Raw genomic sequence first — 27,101 nt, 5'->3', positions numbered from 1 at the left:
AGTTTACTACTTAAACTTAACAATTATTTATTAACGTGTACATAAACACTGAATGGTAAGTTGCAAGATTATCAGAGGACATGTCGTACAAGATTTATTTCAATTCTTGTTTTGTTTTTTCAGAATCAGAATACCGTCTCGAAAGAATCGAACGGGAAACGGCTTGATTGCGATTAAGGCAACACTGAAACGGATCCATCCCTGTGTAATCTGCATCCGTTCCTGGTCGACCTTCAAACCAAACGAGAAACATCTGGCAATCAATGAAATAGGAACGAAAATCAAGGTATAAATGTGGATAAGTCATATAACTGAACTTGATGAATACAAAGATCATATGTAGGGAGTGTAATATAACTTCAAATGTTATGTTTTATTAACATAAATTTCTTTTCACTTGTATGTTCTTGTCAAGGACTTGAACGAACATTTAAAATCAAAATGCTATATGTCTGAAAACTTAACTGTTTGTCCACATGTATACAAAATATTCTGCCGTATGAAATAGCCGTTCCGTCTTGAAGGGTTTTGAAGGTTTTATGTCCATTCTGGAGAAAAGAGATCTGATTAATTCCGACCACAAAACCAAATAAAAAATGTACATAAATTATTTTGAAATATTTAAAATTCATATTGTATTCTATTTAAATACACTCTTAATGTATAATCAGAAATCAAGGATATTATAACAATTGTTAACCTCTTGTTTTGTGTATGTGTGTGCTTCATTGTTTTTATCAGAGAGATCATGTATCGTATGCTTTGATGTCGAAAAAAACTAATATATGAGTATGTTGTGTAAATATTTCATGAAAATACCGAATAGGTAAAACTTCTTAACAGCCGAGTGATTATCGAGGTAACGCTATAGCATGCCCACATTTAAAATGACTTTTCGCAATATTAAAAGTTGAATAACTTGTAAAAATCAAATTAATAGCTGCTTAATGTTAATGCATCCATGGTTGCAGAGCTCCAGATAAGGATTTGGTCTTAAGGGTTTTTCACCCCCTGATATTATTGTTAAAGCGTATTTTACTCCTTTTTTTTCAGCCATAAATAGTATTTAGGAATATTAAGGGTTTTTTTCCATAGAAAACTGTCTAGGTAAATGGCGTGTTTAATCTAGAAATATTATTATTTGTTATTTATATTATTAAATGCAAACAGAATGATTTTAAATGACGATATGATCAGACTTTCTTTAAAAATATTCCCGCTTAAAACGTCCCTTTTTTGATCCACAAACATGGTGGGCGGCCATTTTTATTACAAGATTATTTTTATTGACTTACTTTTGATTCAACGGTTAACTCACACTAAACTTGATTATTGGTGTAACCGGTTACGCACTTTAATTGATTTAAAACACGTACAAGATTTGTATTGCGTTTTGGTACGCAGTGGGCCGATTTTTAATGCGTTTTTTTTATTTTTTCAATGCGTATATACGCAGATACGCTTCTTATCCGGAGCTCTGCATGGTTGTGTTGTTTTTATGTTAGAATGTGTTGTTATATCATATACTCGCAACTAATATAAACTTAGATTAAGACAATATCTTTCAATAGTACGTGTTTGTTGCTTTATGCAGTATGTATACCCGTATCGTGTGTCTTTCTAATACACATTTGATTATTTGTAATGAATATTTATCATTCTATTAGCATGTGTTGTTTAATATATCAAACATATTCGTTTTCTGTATATTGTGAATGTATAAGTAAACTTATTAAAATGTTTAATAAACTTGTTCGTATTGATTAAGACCGATTTGTTAGCTTTAATAATTGGTATAAGTATTAAACGGCAAGCCAAACGGTTACGCACGGCCGCATTAATCGCAAATTAACTGCCCGACAATTTAAAGCCATCTTCCGAGTGAAGAAATCATACGTTTTATAGTTATATTACATTCACACTTACATAAGAAATTACCTTGCAACCAGAACGAGATGCATGAGTTTAGTGTTCGAACGATGAAGTTGTTGTAGTCTTTGACAGCGCTTTTTTTCGCATTATACTTGGTCCTTAACAATATACATGTGCACTATGTGCATTCGCTTCAAAATGTTTTCGCATGTATATCGAACACCTGGAAAAGGAATGTTAACTTTGAATACAAATGCATTTTTCTACGCTATAACTATGCCAGATACATAAATCATTGGTGAGTTGTGTTTTACGACCTACTAGTCGTCCCTCATTTGAGCCATGCACTACTTATGCCGCTTAGTTGTTTAATAAACAAGTTATATCCATTATTGTTAATAAACGGAATGAGCTCGGTATTTATGAAAGCTTCCGAATATGTGTGATCACGACTATTACTTCGAAATCTCAAATCGTTGTTTCTCGACTTGACCCCGAGCCATAGCAATTTGTTTTCGTATTAAAACCCTCGTTATACATATAGCAAAATCCCGATGTCATATAGCAAAACAACAATGCAATATACTAGTAGTAATATTAATTGTGCGATCTCGACTCGCGTCTGCTATGAATATACATGTGCGAAAACACGAGATAACAGACGAAGATCATGCTATGGAAATCTTGTTTTCTTATTTTGGTGTCGCGTTCTTCTATGCGATTTCGCTCAGTCGTGTCGTGTTCTTGCGTTACCGCGCTTGTAATCAAGAGATCGACAATACGACAATACGAAACAACGGATGGCCTGAACGGAAACTTGTATATCGCTGTCGACTATGACTACAGTGAAGTCCGGGATAGAGAGATTAAAAGAACTCGTCTTTTGTTTACTTCCGTGTGTTTTTTTAGTAGAATGATATATACAGAATACAATGCATACGATGACCAGAATTTCAATGTTAATATTTTTATTCCATCACACACATATTCTGACAATTCATTACAAACAATTAACTAGAAACTGTCCCGAAACTAAACGATATTTTTAAGTGTATGTCTTTATGTGTTTTTGGTTTATGTATTTATGTATGTATGTATATATGAAAAAACATGTCTGCAAAGTGTAAAAAAAAATAACTTATAAACACTGCTTGTATGAGTCGTTTGTTCATGTAGCTTAACATTAGTATCCATCAAAATCGTGTGATTGTCGTATAACATGTTTTAGCCAATTGTACACATACGAGTCATAAGCCTATAATTCATACACCAAACCCCAAAAACGGCTATCATTTACAAAAAAAATTAACCGTTAGTAAACACATAGGTCAACAATCCGATGAGATGAACAAGTAATACATTGTATTTCGAACTAATACATATTTCATATGAAAAGGAACAGGGTATTTACTTGCGTATGCCTTGATATAATATTACATCGATATCACAAAAGACGCATTGAAAAGGAATGCTGTTCTATAATTAAAGTACAGTTTTATATGAGCGAGGGTTTGGGATACAACAATAAGAAGAAATATAAGGCGCGATATCAAATGAATGTAATTATATTTTGACAAAGTCCACTTTGCTTTTTTTATATGTTTAAAATTGCAATCAGCCACAACTGTTGCCATAGGTATTATATTAATTGACGATATATACACCTTTCATTTGTTTCGTTATTTTTACAATTATAACTTGCCTTTTGTTCTAATATTAAAGCGGCTGCAAATCAGTAAACAATATTAACCCGGAAGTGTACGGTATATATACTTGAATTTGTTTAAGTGAAAATAATTGATTTTTGAAGACAAATCGTTTAAACAAGCTTTCATGGAATAAAGAATCACTTTCTTCAAAATAGTCATAAGCGGGCAGAGAAAGTGCAGCCAGCAGAGTGAAAACTTTTCAACCAAGACGTTATGTGGTCTATATTATCCTTCAAATAGTACTTTGAAAAACGTGTGTCAATCTAAAAAAAATGGATTGTTCAACATAAATTGTACTGTCGCAAACAAACTTGAATACCGATTGGAGGCTTTCCATCACGTTAATACGATAGAACACTTTACAAGCTTAGTTATGATAATAAAATGACATGAAATTAAAACAACTTTGTTTACCATCAATGACGTCAGAAACACTACTAAGTTGTTCCTTAACCAGATAATGTTGTCACCGAACGTGTAATAATGCTTGGGACCAATCCACAATTACAAAAATTCATAGTTTATATTATTTATATATCGTTTTTGTTCTTCAATGGTACCATCACATAATATTTATAGTGTGTGTATGAACAGTGATATAAAATGCAATGTTCGCTACAGGAGGAATATACACAGGGAGACTGTTATTAAGAGGTATAAGCACAGATCATATACAAAATATACAAAAGAAGCTGGATTGTAATAATATGAACAACGTCTGATGGCGATAAAAGGGGATACATAAACATATAACACTAGTAATATAGGAAGTATTTTAAGCCTTGACAGGGGATTTATTGTTAAGTTACAGAACGAGATTTATTGGGTTTCCCACACATATATATATAATCTAAGAATCTAATTTACATGTTCATGTCCATTAATGTTTAGATCACCCACCTACATGGTAACAATAAACAATATATTAAAATATTCCTTAACAAATTCAATGTAAAAGCAATAACTTTAACAAAAAATTAAGTCAAACTTGTTCGCATAGAGACCCTCATAACCATATATTTTCTCAAAAAAGCATTCCAAGCCAAAATGAAAAATAAAAAATATAGATCATGTGGTATGTAAGAAAGAATTCGACGCGAATCAATGGTTACTGTTTTACGGCCATCTTTCTACCGGCTTCTCTCCAGTTGATTAGGATTTCCCGCCAACTGCCAAATTATCATGTAATCTCCAGCATTAAAGCAAAACAGTGAATATGTAGTACAAAATCATGTTTTGTCTACCACATGCACACATAAATATGCAAAAATAAAGTCATGGCAAGTGAACATACATAGAAGTGTGTCTTCTAAAATACTGTTTATTTTAAGAGAGTACATAATTGAACGCCAAAAATATTTAGAATACTGTAACCTAAAAGGATCGCATGCGGAGCGTTTGGGATATCGTGATGACCGTCCATCAATCCGTCTATATTTGGCATCATATGTGGTTAACGGAGTTAATTTTCAGTAAATTAAAATTATTGATATAAGAAGTTGACATTACCGAATAGTGTAATGATCGCTAACGAGTCATGAAACCTGGCAGCCCGACCAAACTTTCCGGGGTTATCTTAAATTTGTATTCAAACCAAAACCGGACATCACCAGTTATGTCAGCCAGTTGATAATGCCATAATTTTAAAACATAGTTATTTTGAAATTTAACATTTGATCGATGAAGTACATGACTTAAGTAAATCATTCTGACGACATTTTTAGGACACAATAATTCTTCCTTTCGCATGTTTTGATAGACGTAAGACATATTATTAATTGACTTCCCAGCATGTATAGAAGTATTGTTAATACGAAGTGTATGATACTGTTGTGAATACGGGCCCTTGTTGACCACGGATTTTAAGACCACAAGAAAGTATCCGGAAAAAAAATATAAATGACATTCAACAATCTATTCAAGTGTAAGTGTAAGTTAAACACCATGAGTGATTAGTTGTTCATCGCCTACGTACATTTCGTTCCCATGCAGATGTTCACGATCAGATAACATTAATAATACTTAATAAATGCATAGTTACCCGGTGTCTTTAATACGATGTCATGTATCTAATAACCGAATATAAATAACACCGACGTAAACAGCGATTGTTCAGATTTCAGGAAGAACCGGCCATTTTTTACAACAAAATGCAAATGGTTGTATTTACATCTAATAAAATACACGGCCGTTAATCACGGGCGCTACCTCCTATTTGCGATGCATTGATCAATGAGCGAATTCCACTTCAGAGGTGGCGCTAAGGACCGGATGTTGTTAAATGTCACGGATAATTTTACAGAGTGATTTAGTTTTATATGTTGTTTTTTTTTCAACATATTTCGCATTGTTTTTTATATCGGGCAATGTAGTGCGATTCAGTGAAGATTTATTCATCCACTCATGTACAGAAACATATAATATCAACCCTTTTGGAAACGTGATGACTATTGCTAGATTTAGCTTTGTGCGTTACATTTTTACTTCTTTTTTTTCGTTTTTGTATTGGTCGGTAGGGGGATGTATGTCTGCTCTTGCAATATATAATCTGATACTTCATTTTAAAGACTTGAAATATCTTGTCTTATTAAATAATGGAAAGGTGATTTTTCCATCAGCCGGTGTGAATAAACGGTGGCTTAAGTCGTTTATTTTGTTGAAATAAAGTAAACAGCCTGCGTATCGTTTTATCTATCTCTGACTGACTATTTCAAAGCACGGAGTCTCGGATTTTCAAATTAAGTATTATAACAACGTTTTCGATAACATGATATTAGAAAAATATATAAAACGTACATTCTGTTTTTTATTTTTGCCGTTCCTTTGTGCCCATTGTATTAGCCCATTTCCAGGAACGTTTAAATCATGGCTTGGTCATCCTCTTATGACGTTGTTCGATCCAATGGAAACTGATATTACGTTAAGCAGTTATTGTTGATGTCTGCTATTGCACAACGCGTTCCTGTTGTTATATTTAAGTAAAATAACTGTTGAAATAAAGTGTTCATTTAACTATTAAATTACCGTTATTTTGCAAAGTTCTGACAAATACGTTAAGGGGATCCCAAAACAACAAGATTATGTAAGATGTCCAAATTGTTCGCTGCCAAGACTACATATAGTCATATGTATTATATTTTATTTAAACAAAAACTTTATTGTATTAAACGCAGAAACATATTGAATATATTTTCTCAAACATTATCGGTCCATTTTTTTACGTATATCAAGGAATGTGATACGAACAATAAAAGGGTCATTCAATGCTAGACATACACTAGAAATGTGTCGCTTTTAGGAAGTAAGATATGATCGTCTCGTGTCATTTTATTTTAATAAAATTATAATAACGACAATGTACAAGAACATCATATGCCGTCAAAAAAGGCGAACGTTTGTAAACCACATCCGTATTCTTCTTGTAATTAATTGTTCAAAAATATGTAATAGTAGTAAAAAGTGTTAAATAACTAATATGACGTCAAAATATGCGAACTTGTGCAAACCTCATTCGGGTTGGTTATCCAATTAATTATCCGAAACGTGATATAACAAGAAAGAACGTGTATTGAATTTCTATTAAGACCGTGTTCTCACAATGATAAAATGCTACTGTTGGCAGATGATGACATCTTGTACCGAAAGAAATAATTTATTTTTTCCTCTTCGTCGCTTTTATCACGAATTCAATCTTGAAACATATTTTTTTTCCACGGCAATTTTATAAGAGCGTGAACACGAAATATTTCAAGTTTATTCTTATGTCGGTTTTTTTACACGCATTTTTCATTTCGAAAAGGAATTTTACATATTTGAAGAAACTTTTGTATCAGATAATCACGATATTGAATTTAAGCTGCTCGTAATTGCTAATTATTTTTAAAAGTGGTGTCATAGACGTTTTATGGTTGAATAGGGGACAACATATCTTACAGGTTAGCAAAATTACGATGAGTAAAACGGCGCCAATTACCATCTCATTATACCAATATCACAAAAAGGGCGTGTATAATTACAGTGTATTAAAGAAAACGACATAAACAGTACAATGTTTGAAATTGACGCTCATTTAATGTCAAGCAAAGTTATGAAGTGCAATGTTTTAATTTTCTTGCTGCCATCTGTCTACACTATCGGCGTATGTGTTTTGTGTTGGTAATGTTATAAATTATCACAGATTGCTAAAGCCACCTATCAAAAAGATGTGTATTTTTACAGTTCTGTTGAATATAACAATTGTCTGCCTGTCCATATTTCATTATTAACTTAATCATGACTAAAGACAGCCAATGTTTTAATGCCCCGAAATCAGGCAAGACTTATTTGCATCCTTAATTGAAGACAGCTCAAAGTTCATATCGTTTTGGAATTTAAAAAAACTACATCTTCGAAGATGTTCTGTTTTTTGCTATTTGCTTTGTTATTTTGAATTGAAACTCCACAAATTGCAAACAAAAAATATTCAAAAGAATAATTAAAAGTCAATGTGATGTGTTAGATTTGTATACAGTGCCTTTATGCCTTAAAAAGTGGGAAAATGATGTTGTGACGTCAAAGATTAGCAATCAATCCACTTGCCACCCTCATCTACAACAATAGGCTAGTAATTAGTTGTCTGATAACAAGAAATGTAAGTGGCGTATGTTCCTTGGGCTGCTCTAGTAAGTGAATGGTATAAAGCAGCTGCATAATGACGCCACGTTTGTTGTTTTAAGAACATATTTTTTTTAAAACGTTGCCTACTAAACAGTCGCAATTTCTTTAAAAATTGTTGCATTTTTTTAGATTTTGTCGCCGTTTGCGACAACGGCGATCGACAGCGGGAATCCTGCTCTTTACTTCACGCAAGGTTTAACGCGGCCTGGTATCGTGTAGTGTTATTGTTATAACATCTATCTTAAGTTGCCTATTTAAACTATGGTGGAGCATACAGTGACAAAAAATGGAAACACGATCTAGCCAAATTTCTAAACGCTGACACTGCAAAACTGCTGAAAGAAATAGGAAACCAAAATGTGGTAATAATAACGAACCACTCATTGATATACAATGACACCTGTTATTAAAATTTAAACTATAAATGACAAATACAAAACAGATGGGTAAACTTTTTTTATATTTTGATGGGCATGTCCCCAAGTCCATGCATGTTTCTCAATTGCACAGTTCATGTTAATAATTGATAATTGGATAATGGGATATGAAAAATGTTTATTGCATTGTGCTAATCGTTGAAAAGGATACTGCCATTTTAATGTGCGTTTGTGCTTCTTAACACAGACAAAATGTTTGTGTTTAATGTGGGATGCGCAAGTGCATTTAAACGAAATTAATGTTTTATGTGGCACGCGAAAATTCTTTTTTTTCATCCATTTTATGTGGTAATCCGTAAACTTGGTAAATCTGAGGCTGAAGGATTTAAAAAAAGGTAATTTAATATCCATAATCATAATTAAGAAGTTTGAGTAATATTAAAACAAACAAAACAAAAAACTTTTTAAAAAGTCGATTTATTGTTCTTAATTTGCAGTGTTTGAAAATTAGACCTGATAAAGTTTATTTTTAATCGGTTTCGTTCGTGCACAGTTTGGTAACTTGATCGTTTAAAGCGGATTTCCAGAATGTACATAAATGTATGTAGCTCTGGGATCCCAAACATTTAGATATGTATAGCTAACGAGGATACTTGTCTTATGAAAATGTCGTCTCTCATTTACAATTCTTAATACTCCGCTCCCGACTATTCATAATACAGCCGGTATTACATTACATCCATTTTAAAACGGCCACTCCTATAGATATTATTTTATTATGTCCTATTCAATTATGTGAAAGTATTAATATGGCAATTATATCAAAGTGTCATTTAAGGCTTACTTCTTTACTATCAAGTGAAACCTCCGACAAGTGTTACTTTCTGGAAATAACGCATTCTGTAACTTTAAAATAAGTCATGCTTGGACATTGACAACGTATTTAAACTATGTACAATATTGTTAATATGACGAATTATCTTATTTCAGCGAGTAACAAAAAATGCATGATTTATTCATTGCACAAACATTCATAAGATTGCTTTTTGGTGACATTATAATGTGTTTATAAAACGAACGAATACATGTTATGTGCTATGTAACGCTCACCGACAAAACTAATGCCAAACACGTACTGTTTTGTAATTTGACTAATGTACATGTTTTGTGTTAATATTCGTTCTAGATGAAAACTATTGAAGTTGAAAACATATCTGAAAGATAGCAATGTAAATTTGTTTCTACATAAAAGTAAGTATGTAATAAATGGTATTGTCGTTTCCATTAACCTTTTCCTGTGTATATAATGTATAACTGACTTAATTTTGTATTCCAATTTATCAGTCATCGTTTTGATTATCTGATTTAAGACCTATTTCAGGTTCACTCCTTCAGAACTACACAGCACATCGAAATATACAAACCAAAGGAATGTTGTCGCCAGCGCATTATTACTTTCATATCAGTGTTTATGACTATCATATATAATGTCAGTATTATGGCTTTGCAACTTTCCATTTTATTTCATATCGAGATTTCTAAGCGTCAATAAAAATATGATCGTGTTGTGTTGCAATCATGAGGTACTTGACTGAAATAAAACTGAACTTTCAACATTCAAGTTAATTTTTTTTTTATTAAATAAAACACAACAAAGCATATTTATTTGAATAAAAAGATTTATAACAAACAAACCAATCGTTTTGACCAAACGAAATTTATGTTATTGTGTACAACTTCGAAATGTATAACATTTTCTCAAAATGAATTGTAAACAAACTCAAAGTAAGCTAAAAAGATATTCACAATTAGATGAATTCATTTCATTGTAAACAATGTTCAACGATTTTTCCATATTAATAACAAAAGAATAACTTCGAAAAACGTTGAGTTTGTATTACAGAACATGCAAGTTAACAAAATGATATAAGTTTAATGCTAGGTGCTGAAATTGTAAACAACTTTAGGCTTAGGTTTACTTCACTTTAATCTAGTGTCGTATTTATGTGTCTTGTTCATATACGTCACGGTAAAATACGACAGCATAGGTGAATAAAATGTCAACTTTTATAAAGCTATACGCCAGGTATGTTATTGTATTGGTATGTCAGGTAATGAATGCTACTAATAACTGGCACAAACCAATATTTTATTAGTTAACATTACAGAAGCCTCTCCCTAATACCTATACAACCATCGCCACACACCAAAACCACCAGTAACAGAAGCAACCCATTCCTGGCTCCCAAACACCATTGTTAAGCATCAGTCTTCACGAGATAATTGCTCTGACGTTTCCTTGAATACGTGCTCTACAGATGGCGCATTTCCTCAGGGCGCCTGCGCATTTCTCGCATGTGACCATGTGGCCGCATGGTAGAAAAACTACGCATGCGTCACTGTCCATGCATACTTTGCACGTTATTTGTTGCTGAAGTGCATAATTTTCTTCCGCGACGTCTTTCATGCCTGAAAATTGGGAAACAGCTTAGTCGTTAACGGGACACTTATTTACGTGGAGTATTCAGAATCATCAAACTATATAATGTTAGTAACAGCGCGTTTATTGGAAATAGGAGTTATACGCTTTACAAACACATTCAACTGGCAATATTTTTATGAATATGTAAAACATGAGATGTTTTTATTGCGAAATAGGACAAAGTCATGCAAAAATCTGATAACATTTAAATCTCACCTATTTCAGATGTACTGTCTGTCTTTGTACCATTTCTAGATTTATCGTTTAGTGTTCCATTAATTTCCTTTGACGGTTTGGCTGGGGTTGGTGGTGAGATGTCCGATTGCTGTGGGACGATATTATGCAGCAGATATTCTAGCACTTCATTTTGCAGACTTGAAAGGCCTAATAAAACATTTAATATTTTGTATCAGAATTCGATTAATATAATGAATGATCGCTTAAAATTATTTCAGAATGATCTCCTAGTCGTTTTATCTAATTGACGGAGTGTTTAAATAGACGGTTTCCAGGAACCATTTAGCCTTAATAAATATCGTGGAAATGTTGAACCGTTGAAACATCAGAACTATACATAACATTTTTTAAAGCTTACCCTCACTTTCATTCTGTCTGATTTCCCTAAATGCCAATAGAACATGATCCCTTCCAAAGCCCATTTCAATAAATCTTGTTATCAAGGCTCTATCACTCTCCTCGGACGATGTTCGTTGCCGTGGTAACTCATACGACGTTAAGTTGTTATGTGTTGTGGTACCAGTTATCGCATACTGGGCTCCCGTGGTTAAATTCTAACAAAAAACACAACCTTATCAATTTTACTCGTGATCGTCAAAAGAAATCTGACAATTACGTGTAGTGAACCACAGAAGGAATCGAGCGATAATATTAGCATTCCAAAAATGAGCTGTCGACCCATACAGGTAAGCAGTATTAGATAGTATTCCAAAATAAACATTCTCTAGGGTATAAAGATAAACAGTAAGATACATTTTGCCAGACAGGGAAGTTTTTTGCAAGAGAAATATAAAAACCGATTAATAATTGACTTAATGCTACACATACATGAGACATGTGTCGCTCTTGTTTAGTAACATCGAGTCGTGTCCTCGTCACCTTAACCATCTCAATGAACTCTTGACCTTTGCAATGCATAACGTACTGACAACTTGGGAACCAATATGCATGCTCGGCCCACGGATCGTCATTTGCAACCTAGTTTTTCAGACCTCCGCCACATTGGAAGCAACGCACTTCATCTCCAGAACCTGAAAATATACACATCTGAAATTGATTGAAATGTTGATATAATGGCAACTGGTTATTCGATAGGTTTTGAAATAATTAAAAAATTAATGATATTGAACTGTTTACATATGAAGTAAGTTTCATTATGCTTGTGTTTATATGCTTTTGTTTGGAAGCAGTTTTGTCATTAAAGTGTTGAGTCTCGATAGTGTGTGATGTGTTAATTATATTTTATTTCATGTTCAACGTGTTCGTTGTCCTATTCAGGAAAAACACACAACTATGTTTGATGATAACAACGTTCTTATCCATTACAAAGTTACATCGTTAAGTCTTCCCGAATCTTTATGTTATCGTATCGTCTTTATCGATGCTGAATTTCTTTAAACGAAGAATTTAAACATTGACGATATTTTCAATGCGATGTGGCAACTTCAACTTCGTATTTAAGACAAAATAAAACAACATATGTGAATATCTTTGGAATTAACACACAAATATGCAATAATATTCAATAGCAAAAGCACTCAATAAACAGCTCACTACAAGGAGAACCTGAAGACAAAAGTAATATGATTTATGACTTACATCATAAACCATCATATCGATTTCAATTTCTAATTCAAGAATATGTTTATGCAATGTTGGTCTTGACATAAAATGCATTTTCTTTCATAGAAACTAACCTGTGTAATATAGTCCAGCGTCTACGAGACTGCTTGTTGACACTATATCAATCGGTCTCCAGCACAAGAACGATGCGGTTCTTTCAGATTTGCTCGAGTATACCGGATAATTTGCATTTTCTGCTAAAACCATACAGTCATCTCTAGGTTTTGTTTGTTGTTCTCCTGTGGCTGTTTCTAATGAAATGTGTGTATATGTTTCCGTATTGGATGCGTCTTGATTATTCGCAAATTTAGACAGTCTATCAGTTTGCTCAATGAGCTCTTCTGAACATGCACCTGCTCCAGCAATGCTGTTTGATTCTGAAGATTCGCCACCTCTATGCATACGCCCTTCACAACAGCCTGCTAACTTGTGGAATGGAATGTTAACAGTATCTTTACCATTTATAAATTTACAGTCGGGTGAAAGCTTGCGATGAGTTTCGTCAATCGATTCTGTCTCGTTCCATTGCTTAACTTCTACCCCACATTCAAAACAAATGCACAGTCTTTTTTCACTGTTATAGTAAAATCCTTTGACAGCAAGTCGCGAAGTTGAATAGCTGATAGAGTCCATTTTATCCTCGTACTTTTCAAATGAGGCGTAACGGTCATACTCGCGGACCATTGTTTTGTTGTGAATGGGGTCCGTTGACGCTTCCTTTTCGTCTTTTGCGTAAAGCGTTTCCAATAAACTATCGTCTTGTCTAAGGTTTGAATTGCGTTCCCCGGCGACCGGTGGGTCTTTGTTAGCAGCATTGTCTTTATCGTGAAAGGTATTCTCTGTTTTCTGAGAATGTACAGGGAAGCACATGAAAGCTTTCAATCTTGGAGAAATATAATCGTTAAACATTGATCTTGTTATAGATGCGAACCAGAAGCTACTCTTATGTTTAAGATCCATTCCATCCTCCGTACTGATAGGACAATTAGCAGGGTTTGAATATTTGCTGTTGCTGAATCCCAGAACAAGCAAACATAGCAAAAGATTTCTGAACATCGATTTATTTGACATGTTCAAATAGTTTCGAATCCCTTGTAAATAGCCAATCAATCTGAGAGTCGTACTTTTCACTTGCTGAACCTCATCTCCCGATTGTATTGTTGTTGTCTTCATATCTTTCAAGTCGACAGGGACTTGGTGCGTTCTTGTCTGTTTATTATCATTCTTCCATTTTATAATAAACTTTTCGGAATTATCGTTCAACAGATGTATGGGGCCAACAGAAAATCCGGATCTAAAACAGCCTTTCAGTAGTAAAACAAACATACTTTCTACATTTCGTTCACGTTCTCCTACATAGAATTGAAATCTTCCTTCACATGCAGTTTGATTAAATGTTCATGTCAATATTAGGTAAGCTATTTCAAATAATATAAGCAATTACTTAAACTATCATATTAATACAATTAATATTACATAATATGTTCATTTCTTGTAATCTCCTAATTTCTTGATAATTGTTGGGGATTTTACCGGCATAGCTGTCTAAGTCACTTCTGACACAGATTTGTTGCGATTAATATTAACTATTAAAATATATATACACTCTAACAGTGAACATAAAACTTTCCTAATTTTATTTTATAATCTCAAGTCATTCGTGTTTGTATATAGTGAACTAACTGAATGAACGACTCAGATCCTGTTAATTCATCAATTAATCTGCCTGAACAATTTTTTACGATTAATATTTAACACATCATCAATAAGCAAACAAATCATTATAACCCAATAATTTCAACATTTGGGGACTTTAAAAATGTTATCTTACCGTAAACAACCATTTGTATTTGATTGCCTTTATATTTGATTTCGAATTAAGTTGCACCTATCTACTCCAGTAGATGGTATTTATTATTCATTTTATTTTATCTTCTTTCTACATATAAAATATTAAGAAAAAGATTTTTAAAATTAGGTCGAAATTGTTTTTTATTCAAGTTACATTTCTGTATTTGCTCAGCATGAACTTCTTGCAATACGAATGACACGATATGTATATTGCATATTATATGGTCCAAGAAATAATGTTAACAATCATCCTGTTCCATTAGTATTTTGTGTAAGGAAAAGCATCTAAATATAAATGTTGACGGTGGGTGTGTTTTTTAAACACGTTTCTTGTTTTTAAATAAAACACAATAATTGTTGTTATTACCGTACAGCAGGAATTGCAAAATCCATTTCGCCAGTACGTCCTTTTTCAATCGATTGATTGAAAAATAAACAGCACAAAAGTAACAAGCAAACTAGCTTGAAGCTCATTTGAGATTTTTATTTTTCAGTATTTAAGACTAGGTTGTTTTTGTTAAGAGGACAAGAATTAGTTTGTCTGACAGTTTATGAGGTGTTCGTTTAAATGGTGTAGGCCTATAGGAATTCCAAATATTTCATTGGGATCCCAATTCAAATGTATTAATATCTACTGTTAATTGATTAAAAACATACAGTTATAAGTTATAACGTATATTTTATAATAGGTATGTATATAAACAGCTGAAAAATCTAAATAAATTCTTACTAATACTTAAGCCGAGTTGCAAACTGCGAACGTTAACTTCGTAAATGGCTTGTTAATTCGTTTAATCATCCATGAACATTTAGCAAATGATACTGTATTTATGAGTTGAATTTAAATGTCGATCGTTTGATGTTGTTCTTTTTTAACTTAGCATATTGATATTTTTCTCGGGCGGATCTAACACCTCATGCAAAATTTGTAAAATGTTCTGAGGAAATTGAAAAAAATCTTAGTTTGAAATACTTTGTGAAGAATGTTCTAAATGAAGTTAATCGTGTGAATTTCACAAAGTAGAGACTTTGACTGACTGAACAAATTGGGCGAGCACTTAGGTAATGTAGATTGCATAAAACCAATAAACTTTACAATACAGTTGTTGGATCTGGAGTAAGAACAAAAGTGTTTATATAAAATTCAATCCATAACCAAAAGATAAGGAATTTACGTTTTTCAGTATAGCGATTAAAGTTCACTGTTGACCTATATTTCTTGCGATAATTAACGGTATGCAGCACGAATTTTGAACGTGAATCTATTTAGGCGGATTTTTTAATTTAGGCTTTGCAAACTTACTGCAATCGTTTAACCTATACTATTCACGGTGGAGAACTTTTGGGGGATTATAATTTAACAGTTGTTTAAATTAAAGATCCATTAACACTGTCCAATACTAGATCTATTATGCTTAAATATAAAAAAAACTGTCAACAACAAAAAGTGCAATATGAAGGTTAATTACAATAGGAAGTCCCTAAACAAGTAACATTGGAGTAAAAACGTTAAAAAACAAACCTTCTGCAACTTTTTAGCATCTGAATATAGGTTCACGATGTCATCGTGTTTCGTTTAACTTATGATCACGAGTCAGGATCGGATTAATTCGGTTTGCATAATAAATGCAAGCTTTTTTATTTATTATCACGGTACTATAAGAATTATATTGTGCAGTTTTTTTAGAGTCAGGTACACGCGATTGCATACACACCATTGTAATTACATAACAAAGCAATACAGTTAACGCGGTTTGAACTGATCAACTTATTAAAGATAGTCGTATAACTAAAATCGAAAGAATGAACATTGAAATGTAAACAAGTTACAAAAAAATACAAGTGACCTACTTTTCAAACTCCAGTAGATAACGTGCAACTAGGTCCATGCTTCCGACGCTGCCCGAAGTCGATCTCGCGTTCGCTCATAGATATTCGGATATCGACGCGGGGATTCAAATGGCTATGATATTAATTAGTAAAACATCATTTCTAATGAAACATAATCGAATTATAACGAAAAAAAAGCTCTCTGAAAAGAAAAATTGACTATCAAATATATATATATAACAAGGTATTCAACTCCAACCCCAAAACAAGGTGCATCGCTTTTAACAGCAATAACTTCATCAATAGTGTAACGATTTCCAAAGATTGATCTTGATCGTATTCAATGAAGAAATTAGTTTCCTTTCTGGAAATGTACATATCTTGCAATATTATTACAAATCTGGGTCAAATTTTAAGAAATAAAATGATACGCAACTCGCGTAACCTACTCGTCAACGATCAACGTATTTGTTGATGACATAACTTTGTGTATCTGCTTAAACACACTTTGTAGTGTGACCTTTAATCATAATTTCAGCACAGCTTAATTATCGATCTGCACTTTATTAGCCTAACAAAGTCGAAGAGCCTAGTGGTAATACTTTCATCAAACTTAACCAGATATCGCAAGTTCCACTCTCGTCACACTTAAGCAGATACCGCACTGTCTACTCTCGTCACACTTAACTAGATACCGCACTGTCTACTTTCGACACACTTAATCAGGTTTCGCATGTTCTTCTCTCCTCAAACTTAACCAGGCGCCGCATGTGTTACTCTCGTCACAGTTAACCAGATACCACAAGTTCTACTCCCGTCCCACTTAACCATAAACCGAATGTTCTACACTCGTCACACTTTACCATAAACTGCAAGTTCTACACTCGTCCCACTTAACCAGATACAGAATGTTCTGCTTTCGTCACAGTTACCCAGATACCGAAAGTTATAATTTCGCCCCACTTAACCAGATACCACATGTTTTACTCTCGTCCCACTTTAACAGATACCGAAAGTTCTACTTTCGTCCCACTTAACCAGATACCGAACGTTCCACTATCGTCACAATAAACAAAATTCCGCACTTTCTAGTCTTGTCCCACCTTACCAGATACCGCACTTTCTACTCTCCTCAAATTTAACCAGATACCGAAAGTTATACTCTCGTCTCGTCACAATTAATACGATTCGGAACTTTCCACTCTCGTCACCCCTAACCAGATGCCGAATGTTCTACTCTCGACACACTTAACCAGATATCTTATGTTCTACTGTCGTAACACTTAACAAGATACATCGTGTTCTACGCGTCACATGTAACAGGATACTGCTTGCCATACCTTCGTCACACATAACAAGATTCCGCATGTTCTACTCTCGTCACACTTAACCAAATTTTGCCCTTTGTACTCTCGTCACACTCAACCAGATACCACACTTTTAACTCTGGCAAACTTAACCAGATACCGCATAATATACTCTCGTCACACTTAATCAGATTCCGCACTTTCTACTCTCTACACAGTTAACCAGATACCGCATGTTCTACTTTCGTCACACTTAACAAGATACCCCGTGTTATATTCGTTACACATAACCAGATTCCGCATGTTCTATTCTCTTCACACGTAATAAGATACCGCACTTTCTACTCTTGTCACACGTAACAAGATACCCCGTGTTCTACTCGTCACACGTTACAAGATACCGCATGTTCTACTCTCGTCACACTAAACCTGATACCACATGTTCTACATTTGTCACACGTAACAAGATACCACATGTTCTACTCTTGTCACACGTAACAAGATACCGCATGTTCTACTCTTGTCACACGTAACAAGATACCACATGTTCTACTCTTGTCACACGTAACAAGATACCGCATGTTCTACTCTCGCCACACGTAACAAGATACCACATGTTCTACTCTCGTCACACGTAACAAGATACCACATGTTCTACTCGTCACACGTTACAAGATACCGCATGTTCTACTCTCGTCACACTTAACCTGATAACGCATGTTCTACTCTTGTCACACGTAACAAGATACCACATGTTCTACTCTCGTCACACTTAACCTGATAACGCATGTTCTACTCTTGTCACACGTAACAAGATACCGCATGATTCACTCTCGTCACACGTAACAAGATACGGCATGTTCCACTCTCGTCACACGTAACAAGATACCACATGTTCTACTCTCGTCACACTTAACCTGATACCGCATGTTCTACTCTCGTCACACGTAACAAAATACCGCATGTTCTACTCTCGTCACACGTAACAAGATACCGCATGTTCTACTCGTCACACGATACAAGATACCGAATGTTCTACTCTCGTCACACGTAACAAGATACCGCTTGTTCTACTCTCGTCACACGTAACAAGAAACCGCATGTTCTACTCTCGTCATACGTAACCAGATACCGCATATTCTACTCTCGTCACATTTATTAAATGAGTGTCCTCAAAAATTTCAACCGGATATACAGCTGATGTACGTCCTCTAATTTCGACACTTTGACAACTGGCGTTTGCTGCAGAATTCCTCGGGCTTTCAATAGGTTTTGTTTGCCGTCGTGGTCGCCATTTTTAAAAAACACAACTTTCCGGGAAGTCCAACTTTTGTAAACTTTTGATATGTTATATAGGACCTTCTACCCAACCAAGATCAGTTAAAATAACTTTTGAAATAAGAAAAAATGGGGTGGTTGATAGGATATTTTTCATATCATGACCCGACTCAAAATGATGTTGTTAAATAATCAAAACAATCTATCCTATTCACCCCGGCAAACGAGGAAAAGCGTTAAATAATTTTAACACCTTTAAATTATTCACAGTAACACAGTTGAAAAAAACTATGCACATGTCTTATTTGGAGAAGAGGCAATACTTGGATAAACACAAAACGGTGTCTAGTGGGTACTTGCACACTTTCCAAGTACCCAAGTTAAACGAGCAATAAATACCATCTACGTTGATAAATTGTAATTAATTTACGATTTAGTTTTATATGTTCATATAAACGAGTTCTTCACAGGACTGGAAAGTATTTCAAACTACACCGCAGCGACAATTGTTTCAATCGTCTTTACATGCAAACTTATTTCTTTACAAAATATTAAGAGTATAGGACACTTAGAGGGTATAGTAAATATTGCGCACCGAAGACAGTGATGTGATCGCTGGCCGAAGGCCAATGTTAACATAAATCTTCGATGGGAGCAAAACTTACCATAACCCGAAATATGCATTTGATATGATGTTTTAACAATGCCACATTAATATGTGCAGATTTTATTGGAAAACCAAGCATTCATGGACGTCGATAGTTATAAATACATTTTATTGACTCATTTGGTTCATTCGGAAAACCCGTGATTATATTTTTAGACCCGAGAGTTCGTTTATTATACTTATTATAAGCCTTGATTGGAATACTCCGTATGACGTGCACAGGTATTTTAGGTGGTCCATGTTTAAAGGATTTTGTGTTATTTTAGTAAGATAAATTTATCTTAATATATAATCTTAATATATAATATCAATTTATGTTTGTGTGAGTTCTATGATCTGCCTTACGTGCATTCACGCATGAAGGCACATGCAATAGAAAGGACGTCCTATCATAATCTTGTATTTTTCTTTTACAATATTCGTATCAGTCATTCCATATAACTTTTGTTCAATATTACCACAACAGAACAGATATATAGTATGACTTCTACATAGTACATTGTCAGTCTTATCCATGTTAAAAACGGTAATGTGAAAAAGAAAGTGATAATACAGTAATAAGTAGTGTACATAATATATAACATAATACATGACAGTGGTGGGAAAAAAAATCTCAGTTTTACAAAATATTTATGTGACATGGAAGCAATAAGCTATTATGCTGTAAATATACATGTATATAGCATAAACACTTGAAATTGAGTATCTTACGTACACCATGTGGATTATTATGCTAATAATAATAGTATAAACAAGAGCACCGCATAACGGGTACTCGGCTGCGGGTGCAGTTTTGAAAGGAAAGCTTTCAGAATTTTGTGTTGTTGTTTAGAGGTCACAGTGACCTTTACTTTTGACCTAGTGACCCCAAAATGGGTGTGGCGTGTAAAACTCATCAATGTGCGTCTACCTTTCTCCGAAAACTGCCGAGCTAAAAATAGCCCACATTCTATGAATTGATTAGATATGTCAGTATATTTAACAATCAGACATGTATGATTCACATGTAGTTTCACATATGTATAATCAAAGGGGGCATGCGTATTCGCGAGCTTACCGGGTTTAAGTGAGGTTACTTGAAACTTACCTCTAAGAATTAGATGGAGGGGTTTTAGTGTTTTTCTTTAATGAGTAGCGGATATTTTCATCAGATAAGCCACTTTATATTTATATTTCTTTTAGATGATTACTTCATTTCGGCTCTACAGTGAGTGTGCTTCCCTCGGTTTATATTTTCAAGATCGTAGAGCTCTCGATAAATAAGTTAGTAAAGGAAAACAAATCCATTGTCTACTTACATGACGTTCGATCGAAAAATTGGATGTACAAATATCTTTTTTTTCTTAAAATACACATTATTGACGAGCGTATACAGTAAAACATATAGAGAATACTAGGTTAGCGTTGAATACAGAGAAGTTTATGTTGCGAGGCTTAGAACGCCGGAAGCGCGAGCCTTGGCGAGCGCTTTCGGTGTTCGAGCCGAGCAACATAAACTTCTCTGTATTCAACGCTAATCCTAGTATTCTATTTATCCCATTTGATTTTTTCAACGTGACATTTAACATAAATAGATCTAATAACCTTAATAATAATTTTAATTCAGTCATAAAAGCGCTTAAAATCTAACAAATGTAACCATGCGTAGTGATATACATGTATTTGTTCTGGTACGCAAATAGTCTTTAAAAAATTCACACACAAACTGTAAAACAAGTAAAAATATCACCATATGACTCGATTCAATATTACGCAGTATGCGAATTTTAACACATAACGACCGCGAAAAGAAGATTTTACTTTACTATAATTCATTTTATTTTCGAAAGAAAATGATCAAAATCCAATATGGCGGCGATTGCTCCTGACAAAATGCAGTCGATGTCAACATTATACATGTACACCATCGACGACCTAGTTCTGACTACCATAACTTTAAATGTCGCTTTTTATGATTTTTGACTGGCGCTACTTTGTACAGGTCTGTCAGTACTATATAAACTGTACGCTGACGTTTCTTTAGCTATCGACGACCTTGACAATTTTGACGAGTAAACAGGCAATTGCAGCGACTGACACTTTATTTGACAAAATATACAGGGCAATACGTTTTCCGACTTCGGACGACGAATTTAAGGACGCGCAGAACGTGTTTTTTATATAATGTTATGGATATGCCGTGTGTGTTCCGATGCATCAATGGCGCCCATGTTAAAATCATTTCCCCGAGAACAGGGAACGACAAAAGTACAAACAAAAATCAAAACACGTAAGAACTAGTATCTTACCTTTAATTATCCTTTAAAATCCATCTGATAATCCATTTAACTCAATAATGGACGATTTTGCATCTAGGGTCTTTAATAATTATTTCAGCATATTGAAAAAATAAAGACCCTTATGCCATTCTATCACTTTATTCAAATGAGTTTATGAACGCGATAAACTTTCTTCTTCGTCACACGCTACGTCATGTACTCTACATTACTGCTGTTCAAATGAACCGGAGCAGTTTATCTAATAATAGCCGTTGGTAAACTCGGTTGCATTTGCAGATTTCTGCATACAAACATAATTATGTTTAAACTTGCACAATGTTTTATTTATCTATGGTAAATGCCCTTATTGTACGAGAAAATAATTTAATATATAAATACACAAAGAATGGAAAACATTCCAGTACACAACATATAAATGAGTAGAAAATACCCGTGTACAAAATGAGACGTTCCCAATTCCAGTGTGGTGCTATTTTTACCATCTTATACTTTACACAGCTCTATGCCTAACGTGAATTAAATAGGAAAGCAAAACATAGCAGATTATTCATGAACTGTTCGATATGTGTATGGCTTGTTGCACATTCTTAATATTTAAGTTAAATGTCAAAAGTATATGGTTGGTTATCAACAATGCACATTACACGAAATAAGGAAAATGTGATCAATTGACAATTCAGATATGTCGACATACAGTACATGTAGAAAACATGTGAAATAAGTCGCGTTTATAATAAATCGTCAAAAAAATGGGGAAAATGACGCAATAAGTATGTCATTTTATGACGCCATCAAGCTGATTCATTATACGGATGGCGAAAAATTATGTCATATGACTAGATTTAAAGGTTGAAGCAGGGACCTATACAATTTGTTTGTATAGGTCCCCGTGTTGAAGGTCGTATATTTTTGAAGCTTAAGTTTTGTCGACTTTGTTTCTTATGAAAAATCATTCAGTGGTAAATATAAATAAAAAAATAACAAAACAAAAATCGTGTAATTTTATTTAAACATTTCTGTTGGTGAATATGTCATATATATATTTTTCTGCAAAATATGCACATTTTCTTCTAATGGGTGACCTTAAAATTCGATCAATGAACCAAACAATATCGACCTAATTTTAGCGCATATCGCATGACGTCATTTAAAAAGTAGTCCGTGCACGCGACAGGTATATTCCACAGTGTTGAATACAAGCAAGTATATTCCACAACGTGTTATACCGTCAATGTCGCGATGAAAATGGGATAAAACTAAAATATCGACGTCTTTTCATCTCTGATAACTATTTATTTCCAAAAAACGGTTTAACCCACCGTTGTGGTACTGACTTCCTTTTAAGTACATTTTGAGACATGACTTCCATGAGGCTTCTTTCGTAAAAAGAACGCATATATTGATGACGTAGTACAAACAACATAATATCCTCGTAAACAAAGAAAAGAACATGAGTACGGTTAGATATTTTTGTGTTGTACAATATTTTGTTTAACATGGAATTGCATCATGCATACTTGGTTTAATTATGTTTCATTTTTGAGTCCATTTTTGTTTTGAAAGTCTTGCCTCTCAACCCTTTACCTGGTCACGTGATACATAGTGTCTTGTGCCGACCAATCAAAATTTGTTATCAGAAAACCGGCTCGGAGTCGATCTGCGTGAATGAGTAAACAGCGATGTAAATAAACTGATTGTTTGTAAAAACCCTTGTCTTGGAGGACACTGTATTTTGAGCTCGAAACAAGTTTTATTGCTCATGTTTTATGGTAATGTCAAATAGCATATATATATGATTTTTCTAAAACTTCTTATAAATAAAATATGCAAAATATTTTAAAATCGGTAATAATTACCGATTGTCACCATTTACGGGCCTTTAAGATTTATAAATAAGAACACCGATTCATCAGCTAAGAAACATAACTCTACTAAAAACGAATAAGCCAGATAAAAGTGGATAAACTCCCTTGAACCGAATCTATATTATAAACGTACATGTATTAAATTATGGGATCCTTAGGTAGAATGACGATTTTTATTATAATTGTCAGAGATTTAAACAAAGAACACAGCATAAGTGTTTTGTAAATTTTTAAAACAAAAACTCGTTAAATTTAGTAGATTTGCAAAAGTTTGTTTGATTTTGTACTTATTATCATACATTAAGGCACATGGAGAGCAAATTAACAATTTAAAAATGTGTATTATTATGTATCATTATTTTTCGCGTCGTTGATTTTTCAGAAGAAGCGCGGATTTTGTAACGCGATATTGTTATAGTTCAATTTTTTTATTTTATTTTTTTATATATAAAGCGCGAGCTTTTCTTTTCGTTTTGCTATATTTTGAATTGCATAGACCAAATAGTGCATATTTAACAAAATTAACCCTGCAGTAAATATTGCAAAAACTTTTACAATTATTTCTTTCATCATTACATTATTTTTTAAACATGTTTTTGTTTGCTTTGTTCGTTTCGTTGTACGATTATAAACACAGTTTATCGGATGACAAAAAATGGGTTTTACCATAGCTAACAATAACTCGTTGAAATTCTGAATGGGCTCAATGAAACGGTTATTTCATTGTTGAGTTTTGCTGAGTAGTCTTTTTTCCCCGTTGCATGAAGCATGTTATTTTGGTTGGTGGTCACCTAACCGGAATGCTGGGGGTTTCCCAGGTTCTCTGGTTTCCCCTAATAACACAATAGAACACAAAAATTGAAAATCTTTCTGAAAAAAAAAATAATAGAAAAAGCACGAAATTGCAGCTATAATTCAAAATCCGTTCACGATTTTCGTGAGTGTAGTAAGTACATTATATAGAAGTGCTGGGTCACACTCCGAGGCCACCCATAATGCAGCCTCATCAACTTTGAAATACTCACACACGATCGTTTAATTTTGTAAAAGTGGGATTTTGTCAGTGACAACAACTAAAAAAAACGTTTCGTGTCTTTTTCATTAGATTACTCATGTCATACATTTATATCACTATCTAAAGAAGTTTTATGTTTACATATAGGCATACATGATATGAAAATGCGTCGAAATCATGTACACAAGAGTTCTGAATAAAATTAAACGTCCGTGTTTAGTAGAAGATAGGCCGCGACTCTAAAACTACTAAAGCAAAAGGTGTATCCACCCACTTCGTCAGTCTCTATCTGCCTTTTGCTGTATGAAAGTAAGTTTCATTACAGAGTTGTATAAATAATTATATAAGCAGAATCAGTAACTTTACCTGTGGAATTTCGTTGTAAATTATAATCATTAACTTGCGTTATCATTGGTTGCAAATAATCTAAATACTTGTCAACGATTATAAAATCATATTCATTGGATGTTCAACAGTGTAAGTCCCCAGTCATTAATATAAATCTAGACAATCAGAATTTAACTTAGCCGATTCAATTTTATTAAACATATAAAGTAATCTCAATGTTTTGAATAACTTTGATGATCAACAAGCATTGCAAATGTTAACGTCAGTATTGTGTGAAAAGATTTTTTTCTAGTTATATTAATACAATACCATGTTTGTATTTACTAACAACGCTTTCCTTTCCGCTTTTCTACGGAATCCGGATAATGCCATGTATAATCTCGCCATTCTTTCATCAAGGGCGACACACGACACACGAAGCGATACAAGATATTTTGTGCGACAGTCGCGGCGACGCACGATATTTTGCGCGATACACGAATCGACGCGCGAAAATATACCACGAAATATCGCCCTTGTGTAGGTAGCCCAAAAGGCGATATAGCGTCTTAAATATATCGTGAATCGCCGCGACTGTCGCGCAAAATATCGTGCATCGCCGCTACTGTCGCGCAAACTTTCGTGCGTCGCCGCGACTGTCGCGAAATAGTTCGTGTATCGCTTCGTGCGTCGTGTCTCGCGTTCAAAGGGCGACGTTCGAAACACGAAGCGACGCAAGATATTTTGCGCGGCACACGAAGCGATACATGATATCACTCCCGGAAACCCGACATGCTGTGAGAAGTTGGACATGCTAGGAGATGTAGCCGATATATTTCAAAGAATTTCGGTAGGGTAAGTAAATCCAGTTCTATAATTGTTTAAAGGCATTTTTGAAATAAAATATATTTTGGTACATGCAAAGGAGGTATTACCATGTATGTTAGAAAAATCCTGGTTATTAATATTCAGGATTTATTGAAATATGGCTATTTAAAGTCGACGATGCAGGGATTTGTCCCATATTTAGCACTTTATTTACAAATTTCTTTAAAGGTATGCCAGTGAAAAAGTTTGTTCACCGACAATTATATTAATCAATGTCCCCGAGTAATATATCCGCCAGGGTTTCTTAAAAAAGTTCGTATTGGTGGAAAAATTCAACTTTACATACAACGTGTTGATGAAAAAATGATATGACATGGTGCTGTACAAAAATGTCTAGATATGACATGTGTGAAGTTCATTAATAAACTTAAAAGCTCACTATTACAGCTGATTTATGCCCACTCTGACGCATTGTAGATCATTTTCATTGAACTTTGAGATTTTATAATGATATCCGCTCTGAAGCTAAGTTAATTTCCAGCTAATTTGTATCTTTTTTATTGTTTGAAAATCATTGTAAATGTAAAGCAATTGATTCATACAAGTAAAAATATACGTCCTGTAGGCAAACTAAACATGTATAATAATATTGTGCACCTATAGTTCCAATTATGGGCGGTAGACTTTCATAAATGGGAACTAAATTTGGATCTATTATACATGACTTCAAGTTGACAGCTTTGCAAACATCTTGGACAATGCACGTGTGTAAATGTGTGTTTTTTTTCGTTCTTTTTGGTAGTGATATATGCAAATGTAAACATTTATTTTTAAAACCAAATCCACGCCTTCTTCTTATGTGTATTTGCATAGATAACACGCATTTTTCATCTGATGA

The 27,101-nt window shown here is 33.8% G+C and overlaps 1 protein-coding gene across 1 annotated transcript in view; it reads right to left on the bottom strand.

The window, feature by feature from the left end:
• The window catches only part of LOC127852650 (E3 ubiquitin-protein ligase XIAP-like), a 39,688-nt gene extending 22,992 nt beyond the window's left edge, over positions 1–16,696 (bottom strand). Inside the window, exons 1-3 of the mRNA XM_052386602.1 lie at positions 16,659–16,696; positions 13,031–13,929; positions 12,318–12,364 (exon numbers count right to left, since the gene is read on the bottom strand). Coding sequence (XP_052242562.1) covers positions 12,318–12,364; positions 13,031–13,929; positions 16,659–16,696 — 984 coding nt within the window. The remainder of the gene's footprint in view (positions 1–12,317; positions 12,365–13,030; positions 13,930–16,658) is intronic.
• Between the last annotated feature and the right edge of the window lie 10,405 nt (positions 16,697–27,101).

This window comes from Dreissena polymorpha, chromosome 12 (genome assembly GCF_020536995.1).
Source record: "Dreissena polymorpha isolate Duluth1 chromosome 12, UMN_Dpol_1.0, whole genome shotgun sequence".
Classification (NCBI taxonomy): domain Eukaryota; kingdom Metazoa; phylum Mollusca; class Bivalvia; order Myida; family Dreissenidae; genus Dreissena; species Dreissena polymorpha.
The sequence above is the reverse complement of the archived record's forward strand: the minus strand, read 5'-3'. Positions and strand labels throughout refer to the sequence as shown.